Below are 21279 nucleotides of genomic sequence, written 5' to 3' on the forward strand. Positions count from 1 at the left end.
CTGTTTCAGGGGGACCAAGCACCAAATAAATCAATTGTAATTCATTTCTATGATAGATGTTGATTTGAGATACGTTGATATAGTGTTAAGAGCTCCGCCACAGAACCAATTAAGCTCTGTAGTTAAGGTACTACTGTACTTCGCTTAAACAATTGTATGCACAAAACCCAAAACCAGTGAAGTTGGCACATTGTGTAAATGGTAAATAAAAACAGAATACAATGATTTGCAAATCCTTTTCAACTTATATTCCATTGAATAGACTGCAAAGACAATATACTTAACATTCGAACTGAGAAACGTTGTTATTTTTTGCAAATATTAGCTCATTTGGAATTTGATGCCTGCAACATGTTTAAAAAATGCTGGCACAAGTGGCAAAAAAGACTGAGAAAGTTGAGGAATGCTCATCAAACACTTATTTGGAACATCCCACAGGTGAACAGGCTAATTGGGAACAGGTGAGTGCCATGATTGGGTATAAAAGCAGCTTCCATGAAATGCTCAGTCATTCACAAACAAGGATGGGGCGAGGGTCACCACTTTGTGAATAAATGTGTGAGCAAATTGTCCAACAGTTTAGGAACAACATTTCTCAACCAGCTATTGCAAGGAATTTAGGGATTTCACCATCTACGGCCCGTACTATCATCAAAATGTTCAGAGAATTTGGAGAAATCACTGCACGTAAGCAGCAAGGCCTTGACCTTCGATCCCTCAGGCGGTACTGCATCAAAAAGCGACATCAGTGTGTAAAGGACATCAGCACATGGGCTCAGGAACACTTCAGAATACCACTGTCAGTAACTACAGTTCGTTGCTACATCCGTAAGTGCAAGTTAAAACTCTACTATGCAAAGTCAAAGCCATTTATCAACAACACCCGGAAACACCACTGGCTTCGTTGGGCCTGAGCTTGTTTTATTGGTTGATGTTGTGACAATCTTGAGCCAACAAGAGATTGGTCAAATGCCTTTCTGGTGACTTGTAAAAGAATGCTTTTCATTGCAGTAGCAACAACAAACAATGACTAGGGAGCTCAAACAAAACAGACTAACATGAACAAAACATCAACCGCACTGTTGTATGAATGTGCATGAATGTTAGATGGTGGTTGGAGGGGCCAATCGGCAACTATGATGGGTTCTCAGTTCTCTCTGTAAAACGCTTTGAGTGTCTGGAAAAACTATAAAAATCTACAAAACCCAAAACCAGTGAAGTTGGCACGTTGTGTAAATCATAGATAAAAACAGAATACAATGATTTGCAAATCCTTTTCAACCGATATTCAATTAAAATAGACTGCCAAGACAACATACTTAAGGTTTGAACTGGAAAACTTTAATTTTTTGCAAATATTAGCTCATTTGGAATTTGATGCCTGCAACATGTTTCAAAAAAGCTGGCACAAGTGGCAAAAAAGAGTGAGAAAGTTGAGGAATGCTCATCAAACACTTATTTGGAACATCCCACAAACTTTATTGATCCACATGGGAAATTGTTCCACACAGTAGCTCAGTTACAAAGGATGGAAAGTGTAAGGATTGAAAGGATAATGCAGGTATAAAGTAGACAAAAAAATTACCTTAGTAGCAATATAAAATATAACATATATGTAATAATTACATATTATATATACAGTATATAATATATACTGATATATGTATTATATTATATTTTATATAATATATACTATATATAACAAATCCCAATTACTATGTCCAATTTTACAGTATATGTAACAGCTGAAGAAGAAAAAAAAATAATTAAAAATAATAATAATAATAAAAAATAAAAATAAAAAGGGCAGCATAAATAAAGAGTAGATCCGGCAGAAAATATGCATTACATGTTGGTTTGAGTATAATCCATCCATCCATCTACCGCTTGTCCCTCTCGGAGTTGCAGGAGTGCTGGAGCCTATCCCAGCTGCACTCGGCAGGGTACACCCTGGACATAATCATGATCAACAAATCAAACCTTGAAAAAAATCAAGCAAAAAGTATCTATTTTAAAAATATTGTTTCAAGTGACCATAAACCATGCCCCACTATATTTAAACTATGAAAGGGACAAGCGGTAGAAAATGGATGGATGGAGAGTACGTTCTCCCTTGCTTTGCAATTGGTCCATTGTACAAATCGGTGATGTTCTTTAAAGGCTTTGACGCCGGAAGGAAAAACATGCAAATAAACCCGACTGTGAAAGAATGGAAATAACCTCATTATACTATTGGCTAAGTTTTATATTCATAAATGTAAGTTTCTCAATACCCGACCTGTATTTTGTGCCTATAAAAAAGAATTAGAACTTAACTTTAAAACGCTTTGAAAACTATGATGCTGTGCTCCAAATTTGGATTATTTACGGAACTTGTGTGAGCATACGGCTTTACATTTTGTTACATTTAACGGACAAGCGGTAGAAAATGGAAATGGATATATTTTGCATTCTATTTTAGTTACTTTATTGAGTTTACAACCCCCTGGCGCTGTTTTGTACTGTTTTTGTACTGTTTCTGTACATGTTTTGATTATTATTTATTTGCTTGAATGTAAATGTTGGATATTATAAAAAAAAAAGGTTTAAAAAAAAGAAATTAATCAATTAATAAATAAAACATCCATCCATCCATCCATCCATCCATCCATTTTCTACCGCTTGTGCCTTTTGGGGTCGCGGGGGGTGCTGGAGCCTATCTCAGCTGCATTCGGGCGGAAGGCGGGGTACACCCTGGACAAGTCGCCACCTCATCGCAGGGCCAACACAGATAGACAGACAACATTCACACACTAGGGCCAATTTAGTGATGCCAATCAACCTATCCCCAGGTGCATGTCTTTGGAGGTGGGAGGAAGCCACACAGTCACGGGGAGAACAAACATGCAAACTCCACACAGAAAGATCCCGAGCCCGGGATTGAACTCAGGACTACTCAGGACCTTCATATTGTGAGGCACATGTACTAACCCATGTTCCACCGTGCTGCCCATAAATAAATTAAAAAAATTAAAATAAAAAAAGAATGGGAATCACTGGACACGTCAAAAAAAAAAAAAAAAAAAAACTAAAAAATAAAATAATAAGAAATAAAAATAAAATAATTAATACAAAATTACAAAAAAACACAAAAAAAATAAAAATAAAACAAACAAAAAAATATATACATTTTTAAATAAAAAGAAATAATAATAATCACTGGACACGCCCCCTTCGATCTGCGTGCTACGGCGAGCCTGCTGGTTGGAGGCGAAGTGCCTAGCAATTCATCCGAAAGAATGCCTGCACATTGTGCTTGTTTAAACAAGGACATTTGGAATAAAATCAAATGCGTAAACTTGGCAAATAATAAACTGTGTTTTGACGAGCGAGTGTTTTATTGTGAATATAAATGCATTGCCGTTAATGGTAGATTCCACTCAGGCATTTTTTTTTAACATGTATTTTTTTTAAATATATTATATATACCACAACATATGTTTAGATCCTTTTTTTCAACCTTTATTTATAGTATTCAACATTTACAACATTAGCATACATCCACTCAGGCATTTCGCTGCATGGATACCGCGGTGCGCTGACGTACGTAGTCTTTATGCACACGTATGTGCTACGACGGTGTCTTTTTATTGTTTGATTGTATATGTTTGTGACGTTTGTGCGCGTCACTGACGTAGGACAACAGTCGCCCGGCGCCTTAATTCACTTCCAGGTGCAGGCAGCTGCGGTCCAGTCACATTTCAACACGAACTGCTTAGGATCTGATAAATACGCATGCGCACTGCAGCTGACCCCCCTCCGCTTCCCGAGCGCACTGCCACGTTAGTGAGCGCCAGACACAAAAAATAGCACCAAAAAAAAAACCCAATAAGGAAGAACAAAGAGCAACTTTGACTGCGTCTCTCACTCTCCAAATCTGTCCTGCGGAAGACTTCTCGTCGACGAAAATGCTCAAGATATTCCTCCTGTGCACGTTAGCCGTAGCCATTTCGGCGGAGATCGCCGAGGAAGATGACGTCCTGGTGCTTAAGAAAAGTAACTTCGACGAGGCTCTCCTACTGCATCCCAACATCCTAGTAGAATTCTGTAAGTACCCCGAAAGCTTGTCCGCCATTTTTCCAGGCTCTTCGGCTAGCTTGCTAGCTAACCTGTGTGTCATACAATGAAACTTTGTCGCCTTCCCCAAGTTACTTCCGGTAGTGTCTAAATCCTGGAGTGGAATGGAAACTCTGTATAATGATGTTTCGATTCAGGCTAACACTTGACTTTGATACAGCTAATTACTTGACGCGCGCACTGAACATATAACTTAAGCTATACACAACATGTAATACTTTAATTTACTTATTTTGCAGTAGCAGGTCTGCGGTCGTTTAATGATGACAGTAAAGACATAAGTTGTTTGCCAATGAGCTGTAATTTTGAATGAGTCACAAATACTTTGAAGCTGTGAGCAACTCAGGCCTGTCCCGCTGCTCTGGAGTCAGATTGTTGACCTGCTCCCAAACCACGTGACTATCCCTGGACCAATCACGGCCTGATCGTAGGTCAGACAAGCCAATGAGCTGAGAGTGGGCGGGGTTTCTGGATAGTGGAGCTAAGTTGACGTGTACTTAAAAGACTGCAGGGTGGTGTATTGTAAAGTATTCAAAATGAGGCGCTGCAGGGTATTAGTTTTTGGCATACCTGAATTGAATATGCGTAAGGGCGAACACAATGGATGATTTGTGCAAAATATTTTTTTTCATCACCACGTTATTTTACGTTTTTCAACAAAATTCACGTTTTTCACACCAACCCAGTGTTAAAATGTAAACAGCCATAGTCTTCTATGGCTGTTTATCAACTCAAAATAATTATCACATTTTCTGTACTTTAACATTTTCCTTAAAGGGGAACTGCACTTTTTTTTTTAGAAATTTTGCCTAAAGGAACTGCACTTCTTTAGAAATTTTGCTTATCGTTTAGAACAGACCTGGGCAAAATACGGCCCGCGGCCCATTAAGATTTCCAAGCCGGTCCGCCGGATGTTCTGCATAATTTTTTTAGACCTTTAACATCAAAACTGTAGCTGCCATTTTAGACTTAGACTTCCTTTTTATTGTCATTCAAATTTGAACTTTACAGCACAGATAAGAACGAAATTTTGTTACATAAGCTCATGGTAGTGCAGGATAAAAAAAACAATAAGGTGCATATATAAATAAATAAATATATATAAAATATATATAAATAAATAAATGGATTACTGTACAGATAAATATATTGCACTTTTTCACATGCGTCCACGTTTATGGATGTATGTTATATTGTCTTTTTTTATTCCAGCGAGTTAATTCATTTTGGGGGGAGTTGAGGGGATAATTTAATTATGATGTGCAGTGCTGTTTTTGAATGACCGTAAGTCTTGAACTACAGAAAGTATTTCAATGGTTGAAATCAGCGCTTTAGGGTGGGCGGGATTTCTGTATAGTTGTGGAGCTAAGTTGACGTGTACTTTTAACCAAAGACTACTGCAGGGTGGTGTATTGTAAAGTATTCAAAATGATGCGCTGCAGGGTATTAGTTTTTGGCATACCTGAACCGAATATTATTTGTGTGAATGCTTAAGGGCGAACACAATGGATGATCTGTGCAAAATATTTTTTTCCATCACTCCGTTATTTGACGTTTTTCAACAAAATTCACGTTTTTCACACCAACCCAGCGTTAAAATGTTGAGGTCATTGAAGACTATGGCTGTTTATCAACCACAAATAATTATCACATTTTCTGTACTTTAACATTTTCATTAAAGGGAAACTGCACTTTTTTTTTTACAAATTTTGCCTAAAGGAACTGGACTTTTTTTTTTAGAAATGTTGCCTATCGTTTGGAACAGACCTGGGCAAAATACGGCCCGCAGGCCACATGCGGTCCATTAAGATTTTCAAGCCAGTCCGCCGGGCGTTCTACAAATGTCAATGGTTGAAATCTGCGCTTTAGGGTGGGCGGGGTTTCTGTATAGTTGTGGAGCTAAGTTGAAGTGTACTTAACCAAAGACTACTGCATGGTGGTGTATTGTAAAGTATTCAAAATTATGCGCTGCAGGATATTAGTTTTTGGCATACCTGAACCGAATATTATCTGTGTGAATTAGGGGTGTAACGGTACGGGTATTTTATCGAACCGTTTCAGTACGGGGGTTCCGGTTCGGTACGGAGGTGTACCGAACGAGTTTCCACACGGACATATTAAGTAGCGTACTGCATGTTGTGTAAACAATACTCAAAATGCCGGACATTTGAGGCACCCAAGAAACTTCGCCCCGACTGCTCCGCAAAAGAGGACACGCCCGGTGAAAAGAGGACGCACGGCCAGTCTATTGTAGCCCGTTAGCTGCTAGCATGCTAGCAGCGACCGGGCCAGGTCCTGACCACACGTCCTACCCCACGGGGCCGCCCGGGCGGTGCCCCCCAAACGCCTCAAATGTCCGGCACCTCGAGTTATAGTTGCGTGTATTAACAATGTACGTTCAGGGTTAAGAAGGGGTTAAAAACAAAACTAATTGTGAAGGTGTGCAGCAGCATTCGTGAGGGAGGGGGAGAGACAGAAAGAGCGCGAGCGAGAGAGTTGTGATAAACGGGCATGCGTCGTCAGGCTCTGCTTTTTATCCATAGATTTATCACATTTAATTTTTTATTATATATAGCAGGGGTGTCAAAAGTGTGCCCCGGAGGCCATTTGCGGCCCACAGCTAATGTTTTAAAGGCCCACGGCACATTCTAAAAATATTATTAAAATAAACAAAAATATAACAAAAGTGAAATAAAAAAAGCTTAAAGGTTAAATGTAATTTAGAAAAAGTTGCAATGTTGACTAATAAAACAAAGCATTTTTTTTTTTTTCAAACTGTCATTGCTCAAAACATAATATTGAATCAAAATCAATGTTATTTTGAATTATTGACCTATCCAAGGTTCCCATTACGTCACATCAAATTTTCCACCAAGAAAAATATTTTTGGTGGAAGATTTTGCAAATTTGGTAAATAAATAACCACAAAATGTATATTTTGTTGTTTTCTTACTGTACCGAAAATTAACTGAACCGTGACCTCTAAACCGAGGTACGTACCGAACGGAAATGTTTGTGTACCGTTACACCCCTAGTGTGAATGCTTAAGGGCGAACACAATGAATGATCTGTGCAAAAATATTTTTCCCAGCCCGTTATTTGACGTTTTTCAAAAACTTTCACATTTTTCACACCATTAAAATGTTGAGCTCATTCAAGACTATGACTGTCTATCATCCCCAAATAATTATCACATTTTCTGTACTTTAACATTTTCATTAAAGGGGAACTGCACTTTTTTAGAAATTTTGCCTAAAGGAACTGCACTTTAGAAATTTTGCCTATCGTTTAGAACAGACCTGGGCAAAATGCGGGCCACATGCGGCCCATTATGATTTTCAAGCCGGTCCGCCGGACGTTCAACATATTTCTTTTTTAGACCTTTAACATCAAAACTGTAGCCGCCATTATGATGTGCAGCGCTGTTTTTAAATGACCGTAAGTAATGAACTATAGAAAGTATTTCATTTGTTGAAGTCTGCGCTTTAGGGTGGGCGGGATTTCTGTACAGTTGTGGAGCTAACTTAACCAAAGACTACTGCAGGGTGGTTTATTGTAAAGTATTCAAAATGATGCGCTGCAGGGTATTAGTTTTTGGTGTACCTGAACAAAATATTATTTGTGTGAATGCTTAAGGGCGAACACAATGGATGATCTGTGCAAAATATGTTTTTTCATCACCACGGTATTTGACTTTTTTCAACAAAATTCACGTTTTTCGCACCAACCCAGTGTTAAAATGTTTAGCTCATTCAAGACTATGACTGTTTATCAACCCCAAATAATTATCAAATTTTCTGTACTTTAACATTTTCATTAAGGGGGAACTGCACTTTCTTTAGAAATTTTGCCTAATGGAACTGCACTTCTTTAGAAATTTTGCCTATCGTTTAGAACAGACCTGGGCAAAATACGGCCACATGCAGCCCATTAAGATTTCCAAGCGGGTCCGCCGGACATTCTACATAATTTTTTTTAGACCTTTAACATCAAAACTGTAGCCGCCATGATGATGTGCAGTGCTGTTTTTAAATGACTGTAAGTCTTGAACTATAGAAAGTATTTTAATGGTTGAAGTCTGCGCTTTAGGGTGGGCGGGATTTCTGTATAGTTGTGGAGCTAAGTTGACGTGTACTTAACGAAAGACTACTGCATTGTGGTGTATTGTAAAGCATTCAAAATGATGCGCTGCAGGGTATTAGTTTTTGGCATACCTGAACAAAACATCATCTGTGTGAATGCTTAAGGGCGAACACAATGGATGATCTGTGCAAAAATATTTTTTTCCAGCCCGTAATTTGACCTTTTTCAACAACATTCACGTTTTTCACACCAACCCAACGTTAAAATGTTGAGCTCATTCAAGACTATGGCTGTTTATCAACCCCAAATAATTATCACATTTTCTGTACTAAAACATTTTCCTTTTAAGAGGAACTGCACTTTTTTTTTTTTTTAGAAATTTTGCCTATCGGTTAGAATCATTATGAAAGACATGACGACGGATTCATCCATCCATCCATTTTCTACCGCTTGTCCTTTTCAGGGTCACGGGGTGTGCTGGAGCCTTTTGTTTTTTTTTGTTTTTTTAAATACATTCTAAATATTAAATACATGTGATGAAAAGTTTGCTTACAATGGCGCCTATGGGAGATGTTCAATTCTGCCTATAGATCCCTTAAAAAAATCCGAACACCTCCATAGAGGTTTTATATACATTTTGTAAGTATATATGTAATGTAGTAAGAGGCACATTTATAATATTTACGTATTTTGATCATTTTAAGCATGCACATTAATTTAAAAAGCGCATCTTTATGTTTGCTTCTTTTTCTTCATCACTGATTTCTGCTAACTGCAGACTTTAGCAGAGCCAACAAACATAATAAAATGTCACTTACTATACAAGGTCTGCTGTCATTAGGATGCCGAGTGTGAGGATGTTCATATATTCCCATTTTGATTAAAAATGTCTCATAATCCTTGCGAAGAAATGGGGGGGGGAACAAGCGCTTTTTCGTGTCGTTATCCCCAGTTCCAGGTCCTAAATGGCTGTCAGATTATCTCCTCAGCCATCTACTTCTCAGGTGAGATGCATGCTACATGATCTACAATAAACGTGCATGGAGCAGGAATGCGAGGAAACAGCAGACCACTCGATAATGTATACATAGGCACACACAAAAGTGATCACGTCACCGCTATAAATAGTTCTTCTGGGTTAGCGCTTATAATAACAATATCACTAATACTTGGTTAATATTCAAGTCATTTTATTGTTGGCGTGTTTTTACTGGTTATTTATAGGATTTTATGGGTGTAATCGTGCGGCTCCCAGGGGCTCCGCTGTAAGCGGACTTATATTTACGTTTATTTAATACTTAGAATGCATTAAAAAATGTATCTGTCATCTCTTTCATGATTGTGAACAATAAGCAAAATAAATGTTTAAAAAAAAGTGCGGTTCCCTTAACACGTTTTTCTTTTTTTAATGCATTCAAAATGGTAAATAACTATGATCACAAGTCCGCTTACAATGGAGCCAAATGAAGTCGCTCTGTTCTGCCTATAAAGCCCTCTAAAAACATCCAAACACCTCCATCCATTAAGGTTTTATATACATGCTGTAAGTATATATATATAATGTAGTAACAACCACATTCATAATAACATTTTGTATTTTGATAATTTTAAACATTCGGCGGCACATTCATTTCAAAACTGCATGACAATTTTTGTTTTTTCGTTCCACAATACTGCTCGGACTGGGCCTATAGAATGATATCGATATATATCGCGATAGACATAATCGATACCATATAAAATGCGTTTGATAAAACATTCGATATATAGTTATATTTTTTGGTCAGAAGAAACCAAAAAATTATGCATTAAGTCACTCTGGGAACCCAGCTAAATAGGAAACAGGAAGTGTCACTGAGCAATGGGCGTGACATGCCAATCAGGTAACAGTATGAACTACTAAGTTTGGTTGCGCCGTCTTTCTGTCTCGCTGTGGATTCTCTACATGGAGTGAGGAGAGAAACTGTAACAAATTGATATGAACTCAATAACAGAAACTTGTCTTTAGTTTTGTTGGGTTTTATGCAGATGGTGCGACAACATCCTGACACTTCCAATGTGTCAGTTTAATTAGTTGCTTCTCAAACTTCTCTGTAGTGTTCAATAGCTTTTACACTACTGCCATCTAGTGACTCGAAACTGCAACAACCTTCAAATTTACTGCATTTATTGTACCACCTGGCTACCAAATACTTTCTCCACTAATAAATAGCACCCTTGGTAAGTTAGAAATTGTATTGTATTTATTGGCAGGCTTAAATAAGTCTTAAAAAATATCAATTATCAATATCAATCCATATAAAAAAACATATATTGTGATGTATTTCAGCCATATTAAAAACTTATATTGTGATGTGTTTCAGCCATATCGCACAGCCCTACTCACTGCAGACTTCATGAGTGCCAACATACATGATAAAACATAACTTGCTGTACAATGTCTGCTGTCACTAGGATGTTGACTGTTAGGATGTTCATATATTCCCATTTAGATGAAGAATGAATTTAGATGAAGAATGACTCATAATTCTCACAAAAAGAAAAAAGGTGTCTTCATCGCCATTTCTGGATCTAAATTGTATGCCAAAGTATACCAACATTTCAGTTTGTCTTCATCCTTGTACTGTCTCGGTGAGAGGCATTACTTATGATCTAGGGTAAACTTTCAAATTCCTAGGGGTGAAAAGCAGCTCACCGAAGCCACTGATGTCAATCCCCTTTAATTCAATTCCCCTTTACTATCAAACCAGTCTTAAATGAAAACTGATCAAAATTTGGACTGACAATGTTCCACATTCCCAAAAATTCCCTCATTTCCAGAGATTATACATTATTTTTACACAAATTGATTAATCTCGATAATTCTCACTACAGTGGGGGACCGTAAGTTAATATTTTGAGATAGTTGCTTTATCTTGGCTTTTTGCTAGCTTAGTTACGAGCATACATCTTGAGTTACGAGCGTTCTCGCTGTTGGTAGTGATTGTCCACAGCCAAAGATCGCCACAATTCCACCCTCCAACTACCTGCACTATGAATGTTAGTGAGAATGATGGTGCCCAGCGACACAAAAAAACAAAACATAAATAACATGTCCGACCATGTTGCAGACTCTGCACGGCAGCCCAATTTCACACCGTTCCAACATTCAGCTAATTGAGGACATCCTACTGTAGGCTATTTTATTTGCCGCATTCCAAAAATCACAGTAATCCAGGAATTCCAAGTTTTCTGGCCCGGAAATTCCCAATTAAAAATTGCATCTTTCCACCCATTCGAACAATTACTACATCAAAATATTGAGGCAGACATTTTCCACAATATGCTAGAATTCCTACTGTTACCGTAGTGCCACATTTTCTGTAAAGTATTTCAGTTCAGCTTCAACTCTTCAGCATTCACATGCATTTGTGACTTAAACTATTTTCTGGACCATAGGGCGCACCGGATTAAATGGTGCATTACCGCTGAGTGGTTCTATTCAGGTCTTTTTTCATACAAAAGGTGCACCAGATTATAAGGCACATTAAAGGGGTCATATTATGATTTTTGTTGTAAATTTAAAACATTTCCTTGTGTGTGCGTCATATTGCAGTCCACGTATCTCTTATGTGTGACTACCATCTACTGGTCACACTTTTCATTACACCATGAACCAAATAAAATTGCTTCGAGGTCGGTAAGCACAACCAGAATTATTCCGCACATTAGGCGGAATAATGTACGGAATATAAGGCGGGGGTTATAAGGCGCACTGTCGATTTCTGAGAAAATGAAAGGATTTTAAGTGCGCCTTATAGTCCGAAAAATACGATGAATTGCCTTGCGTTTAAACTGATATTTTAACAATTAATTGCTTTTGTGTGGATAGTTGCTGCTTTGAATAAATGGATGATTATAAAATAAGTAATTCTTGTCTTAAAATTAGGACAGTAAACTAAAATATTTAATTGTGATTATTGTAATTTGTCTAGTTAACTCTTAATCACAGAAGTTTTATTAAACAGATACATTTCCAGTGTTTAATATCAACATTGGACTGAACAAATTATTGTTGCTCTATGCAAATGTCTGTTTATTAAACACAATCTCACTGTAAAGACAAAAGAAATTGCACCTGCAGTGTGCCAAAATCGTCTTTTCAGGTGAATTGTTTTTTTGCCGTTGTACCCGAGTTGTGCCAAATATTTTACCAACGTGTTCACTACATTTCTTGCTTGTACTCCATCCGTCAGATGCCCCATGGTGTGGTCACTGCAAGGCGCTGGCTCCGGAGTATGCCAAGGCCGCTGGAATGCTGAAGGCGGAGGGTTCAGCGATCCGCCTGGGTAAGGTTGACGCCACGGAAGAGAACGACCTGGCTCAGGAGTTTGGTGTCCGAGGATACCCAACTATCAAGTTCTTCAAGGGAGGAGACAAGGACTCACCCAAAGAGTACTCAGGTGAGCTGTTGTTTTTTTCTTTTTAACCCAAACTGATTTATCAGAGGAGATGGGATGTTTTTAAAGCAACATTGCACAATTGTTGGTAAAAAAAAAAAAAATATATATATATATATATATATATATATATATGTATATGTATGTATGTATATGTATGTATATGTACCGTATTTTCCGCACCATTAGCCGCACCTAAAAACCACAAATTTACTCAAAAGCTGACAGTGCGGCTTTTAACCCGGTGCGCTTTATATATGGATAAATATTAAGATTCATTTTCATAAAGTTTCGATCTCGCAACTTAGGTAAACAGCCGCCATCTTTTTTCCCGGTAGAACAGGAAGCGCTTCTTCTTCTACGCAAGCAACCGCCAAGGTAAGCACCCGCCCCCATAGAACAGGAAGCGCTTCTTCTTCTACTGTAAGCAACCACCCGCCCCCGGAAGAAGAAGAAAAAACGCGCGGGTATCACCGTACGTTTCATTTCCTGTTTACATCTGTAAAGACCACAAAATGGCTCCTACTAAGCGACAAGGATCCGGTTCATGAAAAGACGCAATCTCTCCATCCGCACACGGATTACTACCGTATTTCACAGCAACTGATATTCCTGTGAACCGCACTGTGGAACGGGAGCACGTACGGTGAATATTCGCACCACAGGGAATGAGAAGTCATCCTTCACTGTGGTTCTAGCTTGCCATGCTAACTTCCACCCATGGTGATATTCAAAAGGAAGACCTTGCCAAAAGAGACCTTTCCAGCCGGCGTCATCATAAAAGCTAACTCGAAGGGATGGATGAAGAAAAGATGAGCGAGTGGTTAAGGTAAGTTTAAGTTTACGCGAAGAGGCCGGGTGGCTTTTTTCACGCAGCTCTGTCCATGTTGATATACGTATGTTTGTGATTGCACATTTGCGTACATTTTGGGAGTGAACAGAGTTGTTAGAACGCTGGTTTTTAATATATTATTAAAGTTTGACTGACCTATCTGACTGTTTTTTTTGACATTCCTTTAGCGCAGTTAGATGCGGCTTACAACACGGGGCGGCTTATTGGTGGACAAAGTTTTGAAATATGCCGTTCATTGAAGGCGCGGCTTTTAACCCAGGGCGCCTTATGGTGCGGAAAATACGGTATGTATATATCAGTGACGTGCGGTCACTAGAGGCAGGTGAGGCCCCGCCTGGAAAGTAAAAAAAATGTAAAAAGAAAAAAAATCTATTAAATTGTTATATGTATTCAGTGATTATACTATAAAGTTATTTTCCATTTAACTTCACCAGTTTTAGATTATTTTTATTCAAAATCGCTGAATTTTCACATTTGCCGTTCAAATACTGAGAAGAGACGGTGCGATGATCAGCAGCCAGTTGAGGCACGTCACTGCGTTGTGCCTCAACATGGATTGCGGACTCGGCTAACTGCTGGCCTGCTGTGCAGTGAGACCGTATTGCTATATAAATTATATTATACATTTCCATAGTTTAATTAGCTGAGGTATATAATGTACAGTGTATTTTGTCAACAACTGTATGTGTGTAAAGTATTTATTGTGCTGAGCAATCATAAATCTGCTGCGAAGACGCACTGGCTGAGGCTCGCGTAATCCCGCCTCCTGGTGCCGGTTAACGCACCCCCCGACGGGAGCGCCACACCAACCAAAGCCCACACCCAAACCCTCCACGTGCAAGACCGAATCCACCCAAAAAAAGTCACTTAACGAGAAGCCAAAAAGTGCAAAAACAACAATGCCCGCGGCGGAGGAGCGTGAATGACTGCAGGGACACATTACGTACACCTGCAGACTGCAGCACGGATTTCATATTTCATTCATTCACAACTCCTCCAACACGAACACCACTGTTCCCGCACTTATAAGTAAAGGTAGGACCATAATAACGTTTTTTTTTAATTAAATGTGATTTTTTTTGTGTGCTACAGTTTGTATGTGTAAAGTTAAAGTTAAGTTAAAGTACCAATGATTGTCACACACACACTAGGTGTGGTGAAATTTGTCCTCTGCATTTGACCCATCCCCTTGTTCACCCCCTGGGAGGTGAGGGGAGCAGTGGGCAGCAGCGGCGCCGCGCCCGGGAATAATTTTTGGTGATTTAATTCCCAATTCCAACCCTTGATGCTGAGTGCCAAGCAGGGAAGAATGCTGGTATGAGCTTTTAAACACAACCTGTTAACTGCTGCCAATCAAATGGTGAATAAGATACTCTTTAGGGTTCATATGTTTGTAAATCTGACTGTGATGAAGTCAGTGCCTCACCAGCCATGAACCTCATCGCACGTCACTGGTGTGTATATATATATATATATATATATATATATATATATATATATACATATATATACAGTGTTTCCCACAGGACAGGCATCTATTTGTGGTCGGGGGGTGGCGGCGGCAGCGGCGATGACCAAGAGGAACGCGGAGTTGGAATATAATTACAACATTTTATGTACATATTTATATACAGATTTGAACAATTAGTGATTCACTGAAATATATTTATTAATTGTGGTTCTTACAAAAAATATATCTTATAAAATATAAAAGCTAAAATGTCTCTTAAAGCTCTGCCCCTTTAATTAGTGAATACTAAATAATTTAACTTTAGCCTACTACTACAACCATATTATTTACCAGCAACATGAAGTGAAACAGAGGCAGAGGTGTCCTGCCACAGTCAGTCAACCTCCTCCTCCTCCTCCTCCTGCTGCTGCTGAACAGGTCGCACCTGTGGTCCGGACTGTAGGCCTACCTCCTCTCCAAGTCGAGCCCTTTTCGGCCGTTGAAAATATTTTTCTATACTCATCTGTGTGAAGGAGTGAACATCCAACATTAGAATTTATTACTAACGAGCAGAACCGCTCTATGTACAGTGCCGTCTAACCTTAAGCGGCAGCAGCTCAACACATGCAGGGTTCAACGTTAAGGTTTTTTTCTACTTGCCCGACTTCTCAAATCTACTTGCCCCAATGTTTTTACTTGTCCTGCCTAGGTTTTTTTCTGGCTGTGTAGTGCTCATGGCTTATATCTTACTAAAATTCTTCCCGATGACTATTTACAACACTACACAGTATTTATTATTATTATTATTATTATTATTATTATCTATAATTACATTTAAATGGCATTGCATACATGTAAAATTAAATGCTATTTTACATTATTTGACCAGTAGCAGTTACACTCATCTGAACAGGTCAGCCACCTGTTTAAAGCCCGATCACAGTTGAAATCTTGAAATGAAGGGCTTTTAATGGCCAAAACATTAACCTGGACAACATTTTAACAGCTGGTTGGCTCAGATGTTATTCTTTGCATTGCATTCACATGCTGCAGTGGACAGTGGACAATTTAGCTTCAGTCCATGTGTGTTTATTGACAACAGGGTTATAACCTGGACACGTTAGCTCGTCGGTATGGTAACAGGAGACTGTTATTACGTGCGTCTGCCCCGGAACCCGAGTCAAACAGCGGCGGTGTTAATGAAGCAGCGTCAGGCTGCTCACCGTCAGTGAAACGCTCGGTGAAATCGCGGATTAACGTTAAATATATGACGAGCCGTGAGCGATGCAGCTATAACCTTTCTACCTATAACCTATATTACCCTCGTATTTTGATCCCGTCCGTCCGTCCCTCTTCTTCTTCTTCTTCTTCTTCTTCTTCTTCTTCTTCTGGCCTACCAGGTGAATTAAGTGCTATTGGCGGAGTTGCAATGCATAGTAGGCTACCGCCACCTACTGCACCGTAGTTGTAACTACAAGCAACATTCACAGACAGTCCCATTGCTTTTATGAGCGGTCGAGCGAGTCAAAAGCCGAAAAATCCATTTGTAGCGGACGTAATTCTTTCGTGGTGGGCCGCCACAAATAAATGAATGTGTGGGAAACACTGATATACAGGTAAAAGCCAGTAAATTAGAATATTTTGAAAAACTTGATTTATTTCAGTAATTGCATTCAAAAGGTGTAACTTGTACATTATATTTATTCATTGCACACAGACTGATGCATTCAAATGTTTATTTCATTTAATTTTGATGATTTGAAGTGGCAACAAATGAAAATCCAAAATTCCGTGTGTCACAAAATTAGAATATTGTGTAAGGCTAATACAAAAAAGGGATTTTTAGAAATGTTGGCCAACTGAAAAGTATGAAAATGAAAAATATGAGCATGTACAATACTCAATACTTGATTGGAGCTCCTTTTGCCTCAATTACTGCGTTAATGCGGCGTGGCATGGAGTCGATGAGTTTCTGGCACTGCTCAGGTGTTATGAGAGCCCAGGTTGCTCTGATAGTGGCCTTCAACTCTTCTGCGTTTTGGGGTCTGGCATTCTGCATCTTCCTTTTCACAATACCCCACAGATTTTCTATGGGGCTAAGGTCAGGGGAGTTGGCGGGCCAATTTAGAACAGAAATACCATGGTCCGTAAACCAGGCACGGGTAGATTTTGCGCTGTGTGCAGGCGCCAAGTCCTGTTGGAACTTGAAATCTCCATCTCCATAGAGCAGGTCAGCAGCAGGAAGCATGAAGTGCTCTAAAACTTGCTGGTAGACTGCTGCGTTGACCCTGGATCTCAGGAAACAGAGTGGACCGACACCAGCAGATGACATGGCACCCCAAACCATCACTGATGGTGGAAACTTTACACTAGACTTCAGGCAACGTGGATCCTGTGCCTCTCCTGTCTTCCTCCAGACTCTGGGACCTCGATTTCCAAAGGAAATGCAAAATTTGCATGGTTGGGTGATGGTTTGGGGTGCCATGTCATCTGCTGGTGTCGGTCCACTCTGTTTCCTGAGATCCAGGGTCAACGCAGCCGTCTACCAGCAAGTTTTAGAGCACTTCATGCTTCCTGCTGCTGACCTGCTCTATGGAGATGGAGATTTCAAGTTCCAACAGGACTTGGCGCCTGCACACAGCGCAAAATCTACCCGTGCCTGGTTTACGGACCATGGTATTTCTGTTCTAAATTGGCCCGCCAACTCCCCTGACCTTAGCCCCATAGAAAATCTGTGGGGTATTGTGAAAAGGAAGATGCAGAATGCCAGACCCAAAAACGCAGAAGAGTTGAAGGCCACTATCAGAGCAACCTGGGCTCTCATAACACCTGAGCAGTGCCAGAAACTCATCGACTCCATGCCACGCCGCATTAACGCAGTAATTGAGGCAAAAGGAGCTCCAACCAAGTATTGAGTATTGTACATGCTCATATTTTTCATTTTCATACTTTTCAGTTGGCCAACATTTCTAAAAATCCCTTTTTTGTATTAGCCTTAAGTAATATTCTAATTTTGTGACACACGGAATTTTGGATTTTCATTTGTTGCCACTTCAAATCATCAAAATTAAATGAAATAAACATTTGAATGCATCAGTCTGTGTGCAATGAATAAATATAATGTACAAGTTACACCTTTTGAATGCAATTACTGAAATAAATCAAGTTTTTCAAAATATTCTAATTTACTGGCTTTTACCTGTATATATAATTTAAGATTTTGTCAAAACAAAATACCTTTGTATTTTGAGATACGAGCTGTCTCTCTGCTTTTTGTTGCTGTTAAGTTGCAAGCATACTGTAAATACAGTTCTGAGCCTCCCTGCTGCTAGCTGCTGTGGCAAATGCCTCATTGAACAATGTTGGCTAATCGGATTATGAAGCGAACACCTATTCAGTAGCTCTAATTTTGCAATCGGCTTTTAAGTTCAGATTGAGATAGTTTTAGGCACATGCTTACTAACAATTAAAGACTACTTCACTCTGAAAGATTTATTCATTTTATAACTGTACTACTCATAATTTTTTTACTAAAATATTTTTTACTCCATTTAAAACAGTGGTTCTTAACCTTGTTGGAGGTACCGAACCCCACCAGTTTCATATGCGCATTCACCGAACCCTTAAGTGAAAAATAAAATGTTTTTTTTTCAAATTCAAGACAAAGTTATACGTTTTTGGTAACACTTTAGTATAGGGAACATATTCTAAGTAACACAGACTTAATTTAGAGTTATTTGGACACTAGGGGAACATATTCTAAGTAATAGACTTCATTTAGAGTTATTTGGTTAGGGTTAGGGTCAGGGTTAGAGGGTTAGGGTTATAATAAGTCCATGCCGAATAAGGCATTAATAAGTACTTAATAATGACTAGTTAAGAGCCAATATGTTACTAATTTGCATGTTAATAAGCAACTAATTGATGGTGAATATGTTCCCCATACTAAAGTGTTACCATGTTTTTTTTTGTTTTTTTTTACTGGTGCATAAAATGAAGCGTGCATGAACATCACCTTGTTCAAACAACAAAACCCACACAGTGCATAAACTCACAATAATTTACACACCTGCAAATCAATCAGCTGTTGCCGTATCCGTAATACGCTGATAAGGAGAAGTTTGTATTTACACGATGAGTCGGGTGTGTCTTGACCTCCGCCGAACCCCTGAGGCCGACTCACCGAACCCCTAGGGTTCGATTGAACCCAGGTTAAGAACCACTGATTTAAAGAGCAGACAACGTGCCAATAAAAACAACATATTTGATATAAAGGACTCTCAAAATGGCAGCAATATAAAAAACAAAACACCAACGCTACTTTCTCTAAAGAAAAAAGCGTTTTGTGATAATGATCTGTTTAGAAAGTTGTACACGGGTATATGTACCAAGTTTTAAAAAATATGTTTTGTCTCTGTTTTTAGCTAGGTAGGTAACAAGCTAACAAGGAGAGTTTGAGACCGTGTCCTTCATATGTTAGACAAGCTTCTTGTCACTTTAAAAGCTTCCGCGCCATAGTTGTTTGTATTACATTCTATTATTTTGTATATCCATCCATCCATTTTCTATATTTCAAACAATATTTTTTTCTTCCAAAAGTTAGTTCTTTTTAAAGGGAGTGTAAAATGTTAAAATGGTGGTGTTTTGGGGAGTGCACGCAATGACTAAATTGATTTCAATTAATATCAATGGGCGACAATGATTTGAGATACGAGTGTTTTGAGTCACAAGCTCAGTCGTAACCAAATGAGCGTGTAAGTTGAAGTAGTACTGTAATTCAGAGATGACTGCACCCTAACACATTGCCATTAGAAGCCACTCTGATATTTTAAAGAATTTACCCGTTTTCCAGACCGTTGTCTTTTAAGTAGTTCAATGTTTTCCAAAGGCTTCACTTTCCCATCGCCACTGCATTTTTTAGGTTATATTGTGTTTACGGTCATGGCAGCATTAAGAGAAGCTTGAAGTTGCTTAAAATGTTTAAATAAATCTACAACCTACTTTAAGAACAATAGAATGTTAGTTTATGTGCATGGACAGAAAATCTTTGCAGACCACAGTTGCGACAGAGTGGCATTTCTTAGGTATTGCTGGAAGTAGGATGGAGGAATTAGAAGACAGTAAATCAAGAAATGTTGATTTACTGTAAACGCTCTGAAGTGGGAAAGGGGTAGGATTAAATAAGCTTTGCTTCTTTCTACTCCTTTTCGGACATGATGTACAGAGAAATTATATGAAATTGTGTGATGTATTATACTGTGTGTTCATGTTCGAAATAAACTAAAAAAAGAAAAGAAAGGAAGGATGAAATGCAACTGAGGAGGCACAAAGGCAGAACACAACTCTTAGTAAGCACAGTCTAAGAATGCACAGTACGGGCCAAAGGTTTGGACACACCTTCTCATTCAATGAGTTTTCTTTATTTTCATGACTATTTACATTGTAGATTGTCACTGAAGGCATCAAAATATATAAATAAATAAATGGGTTATACTTGTATAGCGCTTTTCTACCTTCAAGGTACTCAAAGCGCTTTGACAGTATTTCCACATTCACACACACATTCACACACTGATGGCGGGAGCTGCCATGCAAGGCGCTAACCAGCACCCATCAGGAGCAAGGGTGAAATGTCTTGCCCAAGGACACAACGGACGTGACTAGGATGGTAGAAGGTGGGGATTGAACCCCAGTAACCAGCAACCCTCCGATTGCTGGCACGGCCACTCTACCAACTTCGCAATTGAAACTGAACCAGGTGTGATGAAATATCAATTTCCGCTGGCGACTGCTTCTTTCTGTTGTGGTGTGCACACCTTCCCTTTGTACCAAGTCACTAATGTTTGCTTGTTTCTTTTTGAAATGAGAGAAACCATATAATGAACATACATAGTAGCATCATTTACATGTAACTCAATACATACATGGGTGATTTCTGACGTAAAAGGCAAATACGTCACCACATTTTAAAAAAAAAAAGCTAAATGAAATAAATGGACATTGGGGATGCAGCATACACCAATAATAACACAGAAATGTAACTCATCAGATCAGAACTGAATCAGATAGTGTACACATTTCTGTTGTGGATAATAAAGGATTCATTTTAGGCTGCCTCTGAATAATAGCATGAAATATTCCAGCACCTTCATAACGTTTAGTTATACTAAAGCGTCACTCAAATCTAAATATATTTATATAGCTTTATCGGGCCCGGCTACATTCATCCATTATGAAACCAACCTGATATATTTCTGTCCGTTACGTTTATTTCGAAATTGGTAACCGTGCGTTTTCTCTCTCAAAACAGAGTCAAATGTGCCGGAGACACACTATCA

At 38.8% G+C, this 21279-nt stretch overlaps 1 protein-coding gene across 1 annotated transcript in view; it reads left to right on the forward strand.

The window, feature by feature from the left end:
• Window positions 1-3721: 3721 nt before the first annotated feature.
• Window positions 3722-21279, forward strand: part of p4hb (prolyl 4-hydroxylase, beta polypeptide) — a 51105-nt gene continuing 33547 nt past the window's right edge. The window contains exons 1-2 of the mRNA XM_061988402.2: window positions 3722-4086; window positions 12435-12641. Of these exons, the coding sequence (XP_061844386.1) occupies window positions 3948-4086; window positions 12435-12641 (346 nt within the window). The 5' untranslated portion in view covers window positions 3722-3947. The remainder of the gene's footprint in view (window positions 4087-12434; window positions 12642-21279) is intronic.

Source organism: Nerophis lumbriciformis, linkage group LG27 (assembly GCF_033978685.3).
Source record: "Nerophis lumbriciformis linkage group LG27, RoL_Nlum_v2.1, whole genome shotgun sequence".
NCBI classification, from domain to species: Eukaryota; Metazoa; Chordata; class Actinopteri; order Syngnathiformes; family Syngnathidae; genus Nerophis; species Nerophis lumbriciformis.